Genomic DNA, 13,758 nt, shown 5'->3' with positions numbered 1-13,758 from the left:
CAAGCCTTCAGTTCTCACCTATGTCATTTCTGCAATTGCTTTGAGAGCGTCCTTGCTTCCAGCCTAGTACCCATCCTGCTGCCAGAAGATCAGGTAAAACCTGTTCTGACTGTTGGGATAAACCAAGCCCTGTGCCATGCCTCCCAGGCCTTTTGTGTTCTGGCCTCTGCCATCCTTCCAAGTCTTATTTTCTGCTGCTCACATAGCATTGCTGCAGCCATCATGATCCTATGCCATGATTGCCCTGCCTTTGAACTTGGCTATGTGGGGTTCTTCCTACCTCTCCCCTTACTTTCCCTGGTTAAATGACTCAGATGGTGTATCTCCTCTGAAAAACCTTCCCTAAATCTGGGTTTGTGCCTCTCCCCATGCCCTGGGGCCTCTGCCATTCTCCTGTATTGTAATCTTATTTATTTACAAGCTTAGCCCACTTACACCATCCAGATCATCAGGACCTCCAGTTCAATGCCTCCTATACCATAGGCACTCAATACACATTTGTAAGTGGTCTGAAGCTGCAAATTCATTTGTTTGCTGAACAAACGAATACTTAAATGAATGAACCCTCATTTAAAAAACTGCAGTGTCAGAGTGAGTAAGCTCACTGTGGTGACATGGAAAGCCTCATAAGGGAGAGGCAGAATAAAAGGGTGGGGAGAGGCAGAATAAAAGGGTGCGGTAATCAGACTTGGCTTATACTTCTCACCTAGGGAGAAGTACTGCCCTTCAGCTGCTGTCGCTGCTCGAGGAAAGTCCTGCTACTCCACCAACTTTTTCTTTGTCTAAGAACATGGCCAACAAGAAAGTAATTGCAGTATTTGGATCTACAGGTAAAAAAGTCTTTACTTGTTAAGTGCATGCTGACTTTGCTCACTCTTCTGTCTTCCTGCCTCAAACTTCAGAGTCTGCAAGTCTGGCCTGAACAAAGAGCCCTTCAGAGGAAGGAAAAAAAGGTGTTCTATTGCTTTAGTTTTTCTTTTCCTTTAAAAAAATTTCAGATTACTATCAGGGTACAAATGATTAGGTTGCACTGTTTGCATTTCTTAGGTGAAGTTCAAGTTGCAATTGAGCCCTTCACCCAGGATGTGTGCTGTATGACCTTACATTGTATATGTTAGGTGATGTGTTTTCCTCTCCTGTGGGCACGTAGTTGTTTATCCATTGTTTCATATTGGTATTGAATACACCAAATTCTTGCTTTTCCATTCTTGTGATACTTTACTAAGAAGCATGTGCTTCACTTCCATCCAGGTTAATACAAAAGATGTAAAGTCTCCATCTTTTCTGAATAATATTCCAGGGCATACATATACCACAGTTTGTAAATCCACTCACGCGTCAAGGGGCAAATGTTAAGCTCTCTTTATCCCCCAGTGTCTTAGTCCATTTGCATTGCTATAAAGGAATACCCGAGGCTGGGTAATTTATAAAGAAGACAGGCTTGGCGCCTGTGGCTCAAATGGCTAAGGTGCCAGCCACATATACTTGAGCTGGCGAATTTGAATCCAGCCTGGGCCCACCAAACAACAATGATGGCTGCAACCAAAAATTAGCTGGGCGTTGTGGTGGGCGCCTGTAATCCCAGCTACTTGGGAGGCAGAGGCGGGAGACTCGCTTGAGCCCAGGAGTTGGAGGTTGCTGTGAGCTGTGATACCACAGCACTCTACCCAGGGGAATAGCTTGAGGCTCTGTCTCAAAAAAAAAAAAAAAAAAAAGAAGATAGATTTATTTGGCTCATAATTCTGAGGGCTAGAAAGTTCCAGATTGGGCTTCCTCATCTGGTGAGGGCCTCAGGCTGCTTCGACTCTTGGTGAAAGGTGGAGAGAAGCCAGCGTGTATAGAGGTCATGTGAAGAGAGAGTGGGAAGACACCAGCCTTTTTCTGACAACCAGCTCTCCTGTGGAAACTAATAGAGTGAAAACTCACCCCTGAGTGACTGATCTGCCCCCAGGACCCAAACCCTTCCATTAGGCCCCCCACCTCTGGGGATCAAATTTCATCATGAGGTTTAGAGGGGACAAACATCCAAACTGTAGCAACCAGCATTCGAAATTTCCCAGTGTCATGCATAACGTGGGACTTTATACACCATTATATTGGGCACTCGGCAACCTCATTCTGTAGCTCAGCTGATATCGTTGGACTGTGAGAAATTATGACCTTCCCTGATATAATCATTTCAATACCTTCATTTTGTCTGTTATTTCGTTCTGGAGTTCTTCTGGCTTGATCTTCTAATTGTTTTGTCTCTCTGTCCGTCCTGCTTCCTCCTCCCCCTGCCTTACTGGGGGCAGATGCCGTGTTTAGAACGTAGTCTTCTCCGATCTGAGAGAAGTTTCATTCTTTTACAATTTTTTCCTTCAGTTCCCTGCACTGTTTCTGTTTCTATTAGTTTGTTTATTTTGGCTTTGCCTATCATGTCGGATGTGTTCCTCAACATCTGGTGAACTATGGTTATTTCCTCATATTTACTACTAGACAATTTACCATGAAACATTGATTGAAGCTCTGTGTCCACAGGCGGAGCTCACTGAATGGTAGACCATACTGTGGGGTTATGAGTGGTGCATTGGTGGGAATCCACAACAAACAGATGCCACATTCCTTCAGAGAAGCTGAGAAAATTTTAATAAATGTAGGCCAGGAACAGAGCAATAAAGAATAAGTCAGCAACAGGGGAAGGCAAAGAAGGGCAAGAGAGCTGACCAGAACCTGGGGAGAGCAGGGGTGTGACAAGGGTCACCTCTCCTACCCCTGGATCTCCTGCTAATGCCTCTCATTGCCCAGACCCAACCTGAACACAAGAGAGCCCACGGATGGACTCAATAAAGGTCAGCCTCCCAGGGCACTAAGCAGGACGGAGAAAGTGAGTGTGGATCTGGAAACATGAAAATGTATCCAGGACAGGGATCCAGCCAATTTGATGGAAGAACCCAGCACCTGGCCTATAGCATGGGGTGCTCCATGTGTATCTGCAGAGCAAATAAATCAGGCAAGCATTGATTATAACATGATTGCCCTGAATGCCACAAAACACTTCTGAAAGTTGTCAAACTGAAAACATAGACTATAAACCTCTGGCCAACTAGAAACTTTATGTGGAGGGTAAGAATTACCTCAATATAAGATCTATAACCAGATAAAAGTAGAATTGTCTTTGTTGAATCTGGGCTGACACCCCTAATTCTGTCACCCTGCTCCCTTGGCCACCTTGTGGCCACAAGCCTCTCCCACTCCTCTCTTACCACGTCTCCTGCAAAGTTACTTCTGTAGAAGCTGCAAGGAACCTAGTTTGAAAGCCAAGGGATATGTGAAGTAACACATAGCACCTCCCGAAGTAGAAACTGCAGAGAGCTCTACTCTGAACCCTGGGACTCCCCCACCAGCTTCTCTTGGTGAACATTCTTCCTGATCTTCCTGTGTTTCTTCTCTCCTGCAGGAGCACAGGGTGGCTCTGTGGCGAGGGCCATTTTGGAGAGCAAAAATTTTGCAGTGAGAGCATTGACCAGGGATGTGACTCGACCAAATGCGCTGACACTCCGCGACCTTGGTGCTGAGGTGGTAAAAGGTGACCTGAATGACGAAACATCCGTGGAGGCTGCCTTAAAAGGTGCCTACGGGGCCTTCGTGGTTACCAACTTCTGGGACGATTTCAGCAAAGAAAAGGAAGTGTGCCAGGTGGAAACCAATTATTTCTTCTTTTCCCTTTGAGCCCTTTCCTCTTATTTTTCTTAGCTCCTTCTGTCTTCTCTCGAGGGGTGCAGGCCTTCAGTCTGGGCAAGAATAAATCTCACTCTGTAACATCCCGCTGGCATTTGTGAAAAATATGTACTTTAGGCACTTGTTAAGGTGTCTCTGATTGTGAAATTAATGTCATGTGGCACCTGTCCCATCTCAAGACCTCGATATTCGAGAGGGACTGTTTAATGGAGCTGGTCACTAGATTCTCCGCTTCTCACCATTGTTTGTAGATGACATCTAGGAGTGGCAGCAAGGCTACCCCGTAAATTGAGGCTACTCAGAGTGAAATGGGGAGTATAAAAATGTAATGAGTATATTTATACTTCAGACAGAATTTGAGATATTTAGTAATAGGTACATAGAAAAAGAGATAAATAAGTAAATAAATCCACAATAAATTCCAGGCAAAATAAAAGTTTGCAGAAAAACTAAATGTAACTATAGAGATACAGCTGCTCCTGTATGTAAGCACTGATTGTCACTCTAGCCAAACTATAATATTGGGGCTGGTATAGTGGCTCACATTTGTAATCCTAACATTTTAGGAGGCCAAGGTAGAAGGATCTCTTGAGGTCCCAAGTTCGAGACCAGCCTGTGCAACATAGTAATATACCATCTCCACAATAATAAACAAATAAATAAATAAATCAGTGGGCTGTGGTGATGGGCATCTGTGATCCCAGCAACTTGGGAGGCTGAGGCAGAAGGGTCACTTGAGCCCAGGAGGTTGAGGTTGCTATGAGCTAGGGTGATGATGAGCAACAGAAGGAGGCCTTGTGTCCAAAAAACTAAACAGAACAAAATTCTCTAACATTGGAAAAAGGAAATTGTGTACATGTTATATACATGTATGTTATATATACATATATATGTTATATACGTGGTGCTGGTGGTGGACTCTGTGTGTGTGTATGAAAGAAAGAGAGAGGATGAGAAGGAGATCACTAAATACCTATCTTTTGTAGAAGGAATGTGGGTGATATTTCATATTGAAAAAATCAAGAATTTGGCCAGGCATGGTGGTTCATGCCTGTAATCTTAGCACTGTGGGTGGATTGGCTGAGCTCAGGAGTTCCAGATCAGCTTAAGCAAGAGCGAGGTTACTGTGAGTTACGAAGCCACAGTACTTTACCAAGGCTGACAAAGTGAGACTCTGTCTCAAAAAAAAAAAAATTCAAACTTTTTTTTTTTAAAGAAAAAATGATAGGTAAATGAGATAAACAGCAATAATCAGCATAGGGGTATAGGGGAACTTCTTTTTCATTATGAGATCTACTTTCCACCCTGACAGTACTGTTTGACAATTTAAACTATGTATATGTATAAATTTTGGAAAACATGAGGATTATATTTTAAAAATGTAATGGATGAGAACAGCTAGTAGCAGAAATTGCACAATCCAAAAAATTAAGAGCAGGATTGGCCTGTTTCAAAACTGTCTGTTGAATTAATTATACTGATTTACAGGCTGTCTTTTAGTGATCAACTCTGAAAGGGCTTGTTAATTAGGAGCTCTGAATTCCAATTCTGACATCCACTCACTATGGAACCCAGGGTTACAAGTCACCTCCCTGCTTCACTTTCTGCCATCTGCTAAACCAGATTAATTATGTCTTCCTCTGCCGCCTGCTTGAAGTTTTGTAAGGAAAAGTAAGAAACCGTGAAGAGAAAGAAAGAAAAAAACAGAGAGAGAGATCAAGGTGCTTTAGAAAATACACAAGTAAAGACACAAAAAAGAGAAAATATGTATTAATTTTCTGTGTGTATATATTCCTCTAATTATGCCCTTAATATCCAAATGGTGTACAGATGTAGTCCATTTCCAGAAATATATAACACGTGTAAGCGTGATGGAAGGTGATCACAGAGACACTGAGAGCCCAGAGGACAGGCCCCCTGTTCCCTGACAGGCCCCCCAGGTTGCCTCTCAGCTTCAGAAGGGTTCCCGGGATTCCTTTCTCCTCTGCTCCCCCCCACCCCCCCAGTTTCATAGTTCGCTACTCGCCCCCATGCCCAGTTCCTGGGTCTCACCGCACCGTGGGCATGGGCAGAGGGGTCAGCACGTTAGGGTGGCCTCTTAGTACTTGAATCTATTTTGATGCTGGAAGCCCTTCCTCCCACGGGGCTGAGGACAATACGAAAAGGAGCGGGTCGCGGGGAGCCAGCGCCTACCCTCTAGTCTCTTTGCAAACACACTGCTCTACATACAGGATATCCTTTCCTCCCGCAGGGGAAGATGGTGGCACAGGTCGCCAAGCGCCTGGGCCTGAAGCACGTGGTGTTCAGCGGCCTGGAGAACGTGAAGCGGCTGAGCGGGGGCAAGCTGGAGGTGCCGCACTTTGACGGGAAGGGGGAGGTGGAGGAGTACTTCTGGTCCATCGGTGTCCCCATGACCAGCGTCCGCGTGGCAGCCTACTTTGAAAACTTTCTCACGATGTGGAAGCCGGCGAAGGCCCCCGATGGAGATTACTACACCTTGGGTAAGTGGAAGGTTGCGGCAGAAGTTAACCAGGGACTGGTCAGCCCTCCTCTCCCTGGCGTCCCCTCTTCAGAGGACACACGTCATTTGCATGCCCACTGTGCGTGCGGGAAGGGCTCTGAGGGATGCCAGATTATCCTCGAGATTTCCTCAAGGAAGCTCCTGTTCCAGGGCAGAGAACTGGCCCGGGACAGGAAGGACAAAGGGTTACATTTCTAGTCTTGACCTTCCGACCCTCCTCACGGAAGCGCACGTGACCTCCAGCCTCAGTACCTCATGTCTACTGGGAAGGCTGGACAAAAGGACTTCCGAGGGCTCTCCTGACCTTCTTGTAACCAACGGGAGAGGAAAATCGTTCTCCTCCTGACCTGGGTCAGAATTAGAGCCTGGAGAAGCTGTGACCCTCTAGGGCACAGCCCTTACTGCACAGAGTATGATTCCCTAGGTCTGGGAGAATGTAGTTTGGTTTTTTTTTGCAGTTTTTGGCCGTGGCCGGGTTTGAACCTGCCGCCTCAGGTATACGGGGCCGGTGCCCTACTCCTTTGAGCTACAGGCGCCACCCCTGAGACAATGTAGTTTTAACAAGGACTCCTGGTAATTCCAAGGCTGCTAGTCCACTGGCCTGCATTCCCCTGCCCTTTGGGGACACTTTCTTGGGCCATAGTCAGAGATGGCCTCTGTGGAGTAGAGAGAATGTGGGAGTATCCATGGCAGCAATTCAGTGTTTCTTCCCTGGCACATAATTAAGACTTGTTGGAAGCCAGGCGTGGTGGTGCACCTGTAGTCCCAGCTACTCTGAAGCAGGAGGATCACGTGTGCCCAGGAGTTTGAGGCTGCAGTGCACTAGGGTTGCATCTGTGAATAATCATTGCACACACACTCCCACCACCAAATAAAAGGACTGATCAGGAGAATAAGTAGTGGCAGTCCAGGTAGACCTAACTAGAGCCAGGGGTGCCTCCCATATATCACAGATGACTCAGGTATAATTCAACAAATGGCTAGGAAAACGCATACATGTGATAAGTCTGTTTACTCCATTTTCTTCCTATCTCCCAGGTTTCAGAAGCCAGCTCACCTGAGATTCCCCAAGGCCTGAACTAGAATGCTATAATCTACGGATTAGACTAGCCCTGGGGAAAGAGGAGATACCTTACATTTCTCCTAGTACTTAGTACCATTTGAGAGCGCTAGATGTGAAAAGCCTGGTCTCAGCTATCCCTGAGCCTCATTCTCTGTTACAGGAATAGCTAACATTTACTGTGCAATTACTGCTGTTTTACAGATGAGGAAACAGAGGCATAGAGTACCTTTCCCAAGATCACTAATAAGGCAGGGCCACCATTTGATCCAGGCAGTCTGGCTTCAACTCCCATATTCCTTACCACTGTCCTTTAAACTCAGCCCAAGACCCTCGATTCACAAATTAAAACAGACTTCATAGCAGAGCACACTTGACTTTGAGTGCTTCAAAAACTAAAATTGCTTTACAAATATAAAGCACCATTACAAAATGAGCAGACATTTTGCCTACCAAGAAATTCAGGCAGGAAGACAATTTTGTTGTGTAAGGCAAAATATGATATTTAGTCCCTGGATGCTAAGCCTGAGGTCACTTCTATTGGATTGAAATTCTGAGACATTGATTCTTGTCCTGGCCCAATGCTTCCTAGGTGTGAGGCCCTGGGTGATTCTCTAGACTTAGTTTCTTGATTTAAAAATGAAGAGCAAGGCCAGGTACAGTGACTCACGCCTGTAATCCCAGCACTCCGGGAGGCCGAGGTAGGTGGATTCCTTGAGCTCAGGAGTCGGAGACCAGCCTGAGCAAGAGTGAGAGACCCTTTTTCTGGAAAATAGCTGGGCGTTGTGGAGGGTGCTTTAGTCCCAGCTACTTGGGAGGCTGAGTCAAGAGGATCACTTGAGCCCAAGAGTTTGAGGTTGCTGTAAGCTATGAAGCCATGGCACGCTACTGAGGGCATCAAAGTGAGACTCAGTCTCAAGAACAAAACAAACAAACAAACAAAACCAAGAACACTGGGGCTAGATAATTTCCACATTGGATTGTAGCCCCAGTAATCTAGAAATCTATAAGCGTCCTATCACAGTGTAGGAAGAACACAGGCTTTGGAGTGAGACATGTGGGTTTGAATTTACTTCTGCTACTTGCTGGCCAATAACTTGGTACTTGGTAATTCCTGTTAAAAAAATCCCTATGTTTCAAGGATTGAACTGGCCAATATGTTTGTTCACTCACTCATTCAATAAATATTTGAGAGTTTACTCTATGTCAGTCACTAGGGGATCGGTAATGAACAAAAAAGATAAAACCCTGCCCTCATGCAATTGATATTCTTATGGAAGAGATAGATAATAAACAATAAGCATGATAGATAAGTAAATATATTGTATATTAGAAGGTGACAAGTGCTATAGAAAGAAAATGGGGCAGTGTAAGGTAGACACGTGTGCTAGCACTAACAATTTAAACAAGATGATCAAGTGGGTCTCTTTGGGTACCGTTTTTTTTTTTTTTGGCTTTAAGAAAATGGGTCCTATTATGTTGCCCAGGCTGGGCTTGAACTCCTGGGTTCAAGGGATCCTCCCACCACAGCCTCTTGAGTAGCTGGAATTACAGGTGTGTACCACTGTACCAGGCTCTGTCTGAGCACCTTCTGATGGAGGTAGATAGTGAGCTTTATGGGCATTCAGGGGAAGAAGCATTTCAGGGAGAGAGAACAGCCAGCGTGGCTGAAACAGAACGAGGGGAGGGAGGGTAGTAGGAGGTAAGCTCAGAGATAATAGAAGGTCTGATCACATAAAATTTGTAAACCATTAGCTTTTCCTCTGAGAGACCTGGAAAGTCACTGGAGGGTTCAGGTTGGATGTGACATGAGCCAATTTTAGTTTTTACAAGATCACTTTGAGTTTTGTGTGGAAAGACACTATGGAAGAACAAGGGTGGGAACAAGGAGACCAATTCTATAACAAACCAGGTCACAGATGACGGTGGCTTGGACCAGGGTGGTAGCAGTGAAGATGGTAAGAAGTAGTTAGATTTTGAACATACTGTGAAAATGATTTCCAAAAAAATAGGATGTGGGAGGTGAGAGAAGTGTCAAGACTGACTCCAAGATTTGTGACCTGAGAATCGGAATGAAAGAGTTATTGCTAAATGAGATGGGGAAAACTTGTGGGTGGGGCAGATTATGGGGGGTGTTGGAATTCAGTTTGGGGCCTGTTGAGTTTAAAATGTCTATTAAAACAGTCAAGTAAGGATGGTGAGTAGGAAGTGGGACATGTGAGTCTGTAATTCAGCATAGGTATCTCGGCTTCTGATATTGCTATTCATACTTAGTGAATTGCAGATATTTAGCAAATGGTTGTTCTTTTTAATCAATACCCAGGTGCTATTGTATTTTCTCAAACAAAACCTTCTAACTGTGGATAGATTATGGCCACTTGGTTTTACTTCCTGTACTTTTTATTTAAGGGGCTGGTTACTTTAGATTAGTGGGACCTACTGAGGATGTGATGTAATTAGCTATTTTTATCTTTTTTTTTTTTTTTTTTTTTTAACAAGCACTGCCGATGGGGGATGTACCGATGGATGGTATCTCTGTTACTGATGTTGGAGCAGTCGTCACGAGCATTTTTAATTCTCCAGAGGAGTTTATAGGCAAGGCCGTGGGCCTCAGTGCAGAAGCACTAACAATTCAGCAGTATGCTGATATTTTGTCTAAGTGTCTGGGGAAAGACATCCGAGATGCAAAGGTGAGTTCTTAGGAGACATCGATGTGATTACAAAAGGCCACCTCAGGTAACATTCCACTAGTTTATAAATTCTGATAGACTTTCAGCAAATTGAGGCTAGAATGAGTTTAGATTGTCAAAAGAAATTGAAAAGGACTCCAGTTTCGCAAATCTTTCTTCATTGGTCAAGACAGCTGAATCCCTCCTAGATGGTTATCTTTCTTTTTTTTTTTTTTGCAATTTTTGGCCAGGCCCAGGTTTGAACCCACCACCTCCTTCCTGTATATGGGGCTGGCACCCTACTCCTTTGAACCACAGGCACTGCCCTCATGGCTTTATTTCTTTGGCTTCGGGTTAATCAGCTTGTTAAGGGAAAATAACTTTTGGGTGAAAAGAACTTAAACTCTGAAGACAGAGAGCCAGTCTTTTCACTTACACTGTCCCAGGGGTGCGGATCTTCGCATGTTGGAAAACTGCATTAATTTAGTTACAATCATCTAAAGCTGCATTTAAAAAACTTCAATTAGATGTGCTTATGCATGTACACTATTTTGTAAAAATCTAACTATGCTGTTCTTAGTAATTTCAAAAAATGAAAACTATTTGATTATTGAAAAGTTAACTAACCTTTTAAGCAGACTTTGAAGTGTCTGCTTTTTGCTGGGAAGCATTTCAATATTTGGTTGTAGCCTGGAGGTCCACAGTTTCAGTTGGTCCTCTAGATGGGTGTCAGGCACATGTGACCTTAAGGGCATCTTGATTTGGGTTAGGTAGGAGAATGCAGCAATATGTGGTTGAAAGGCAAGAAAGTGTGTTTTGGGGGCATATTGCCAAAGGCGGTTTTCCATATTTCTACTGGGTCCTTCTTAGCATCATCTTCTTCTTCTATTTTTTTTTTTTTTTTGAGACTGAGTCTTGCTCTATTAGCTAGGCCAGAGTGCAGTAGTGTCAGCCTAGCTTACTGCTGCCTCACACTCCTGTGCTTAAGTGATCCTCCTGTCTCAGCCTCTCAAGTAGCTGAGTATTTTTCTACTTTTTAAAATAGAGATAGGGGCTCGGCGCCTGTGGCTCAGGTGGCTAAGGTGCCAGCCACATACACCTAAGGTGGCGGGTTCGAATCCAGCCCGGGCCTGCCAAACAACAATGATGGCTGCAACCAAAAAATAGCTGGGCATTGTGGTGGGCGCCTGTGGTCCCAGCTACTTGGGAGGCGGAGGCAGGAGACTCGCTTGAGCCCAGAGTTGGAGGTTGCTGTGAGCTCTGAGGCCATGGCACTCTACCCAGGGTGACAGCTTGAGACTCTGTCTCAAAAAAAATTAATTAATTAATTAATTAAATAAAATAGAGATAGGGTCTTGATCTTGCTCAGGCTGGTCTTAAACTCCTAGCCTCAAACAATCCTTCCACTTCGGCTTCCCAGAGTGCTAGGATTACAGGTCTCAGCCATCATGCCTGGCTACCGTCTGTAATTCTTTTTTTTACAGTTTTTGGCCAGGGCAAACCCTCCACCTCTGGCACATGGGGCTGGTGCCCTACTCCTTTGACTCACAGGTGCTGCCCCTATCTGTAGTTCTTTAGATGCCTTGGTGACATCAACTGAAATGCTAATTTGAGTGTGATGTCATAATTCTCAAAGTCAGTGAACTTTTTATTGCATTGTCCAATTAATAGGCCTATAAAAGCTGCATATTCTTTAGATGATTTGTTTATATTATCCTGCTCATCAGTGATTTATGCTAACTGGGAAAAATGTTCATTTGAAGAAGTGAAATAGCGTCCTACAACTTTGACAATGCATTCTATCCCGATTTCCACATCATTTCCTAAAAAGGAATGGCTTTCCTTTTTCCCTGGAGTATGTAAGCTACTTTATAAGTTGCTTCTGTGGCATCCAGGTCTTACTACTGCTTGAAAGAGTTGTCTTTGCTTTTGCATTTCATCTTTTAATTTCTGCATTATGACCTTTCTCGCCTCTCCCTCTAATTTAAAATATTTTTGGTCCTTGTGAGTGTTATAATGCTGATGGGCATTGAATTTCATTAATGTTGATATTGGAGAATCCCCAAGCAAGCAAATCATCTTTTCTTTAGCGGAAAAAAGATAATATTGCAATTCTTAATCTTCATTAAAAATCTGTTTTCTTCTTTTAGCATTTTCTTGGTCTTCTTTGACAATGATGGACTGTTAAGCAGAGAGAATTAAAAAATACTGTTGAGCTGTGCAACTATTCACAAATTCCACTTCAAACAGAAACATAGTGTACTATTGTCAAAAGCTAGTAACAGAATGGTGTCCTCAATCCTCCAACCAGCCTCGTGCAGTAATGGCGCCAGTTAGGCAGAGGAGGTTAGAACAAAATCATGAGCTTAGCAGCCATCAGTTTAACGCTTACGGCTTACTAATGTTCTAATTGTGCTGGTCCATCTGGGAGGATTATTTTGTTGACACTTACTGTATTCTTTGGTATTTTAATACATTTATTTAAAAAATAAAAATAACCACAAAGTATTAATAAACATAAAAGGATTTGTCCTATAAAATTTGGATTCAGTCAAAAGGTCACACCTTAGGGGCACAGATTTCCCACCCCTGTGCTATCCCAGCCCCTCTCACTGCCAAACCACTTCAGTCTGCCTGTGCTGGCTGCTATAGGGCAAGGCACTTAGCCTGTGAGCCTCAGCTTCCTCATTTGTAAAGTGGGGAATGATAGTATCTGTTTCAGGGTGTTCTTAGGAAAATTAGAGAAAAGATGTACAACAGGCCTGCCACAGTATTTGGCACATAGTGGAGACATATCAAGTAACTAGTACGAACCCAGTGTTACTTTAAGGAGTTTATAGCAGAGTGGGGGTGAAAACGTTGGTACACTGTGATCATTATAAGACATAACACTAGAGGTGCTTAATTGTGTTGTCCACACTGTCTGTGCTATAGGTGACCAGAGAAGACCTCATGGAATAAGAAAGCTTGGATTGGTCATTGAGGACAAGACTGTGTACAGGTGGAGGGGAGCAATAGGGCTGGCCTGGCTAAATGCTATAAGAAATGTGAAGGAACTAGAGGCAGTATGGGAAGTAGGCAAATCCTGGTTCTGCCCTTATCTATGTAGGGAATCTTGATAATTTACTTCTCAGCCTTGATTTCTTCACGTGTTCAAACAAGGTATTTTCCCTCTCTTGTAGGATTGTTGTGAGGATGAAATGAGATAATCAGGGCAGGTGTGTGGCACTGGGTCTGGCACTTAGTAAGCCCTCAAAACTGATCATGCTATAAATCATTCAGGAAAGGCCTTGAGTAGAGCATGGCCAGGACAGACTTCTTATAGAAGAGTGAGAAGAATTGCTGATATTGAGCATAACTAGCCATTTTCCCAAGCAGGTATTTATAAGAGGAAGGAAAGAGAGGGCAGTTATGATGGCTCAGGTCTGTAATCCCAACACCATGGGAGGCCAAGGGAGAGGATTGCTTGAGGTCAGGAGTTTAACAGTAACCTGGGCAATATACCAAGACTCCATCTCTAAAAAAAGTGAAAATTTATCTGAGCATGGTGGCGCATGCCAGTAGTTACAGCTATTCAGGAGGCTGAGGCAGGAGGATTGCTTGGGCCTGGGAGTTTGAAGTTGCATTGTGTTATAATTGCACCATTGCACTCTAGTCTGGACAACGGAGTGAGATCTGGTCTCTGTTGGAAAAAAAAAGGGGGAAAGAAAAAGAAGGCTCGGCGCCTATAGCTCAACCGGCTAAGGCGCCAGCCACGTACACCTAAGGTGGCGGGTTCGAATCCCCAG

The 13,758-nt window shown here is 44.1% G+C and overlaps 1 protein-coding gene across 1 annotated transcript in view; it reads left to right on the top strand.

The window, feature by feature from the left end:
- The first annotated feature begins 790 nt into the window (after positions 1 to 790).
- The window catches only part of LOC111726295 (nmrA-like family domain-containing protein 1), a 16,158-nt gene continuing 3,190 nt past the window's right edge, over positions 791 to 13,758 (top strand). Inside the window, exons 1-4 of the mRNA XM_023514860.1 lie at positions 791 to 830; positions 3,440 to 3,678; positions 5,972 to 6,221; positions 9,801 to 9,991. Coding sequence (XP_023370628.1) covers positions 791 to 830; positions 3,440 to 3,678; positions 5,972 to 6,221; positions 9,801 to 9,991 — 720 coding nt within the window. The remainder of the gene's footprint in view (positions 831 to 3,439; positions 3,679 to 5,971; positions 6,222 to 9,800; positions 9,992 to 13,758) is intronic.

This window comes from Otolemur garnettii, unplaced genomic scaffold (assembly GCF_000181295.1).
Source record: "Otolemur garnettii isolate 467f Iridium unplaced genomic scaffold, OtoGar3 scaffold00060, whole genome shotgun sequence".
Lineage (NCBI taxonomy): Eukaryota > Metazoa > Chordata > Mammalia > Primates > Galagidae > Otolemur > Otolemur garnettii.
The sequence above is the reverse complement of the archived record's forward strand: the minus strand, read 5'-3'. Positions and strand labels throughout refer to the sequence as shown.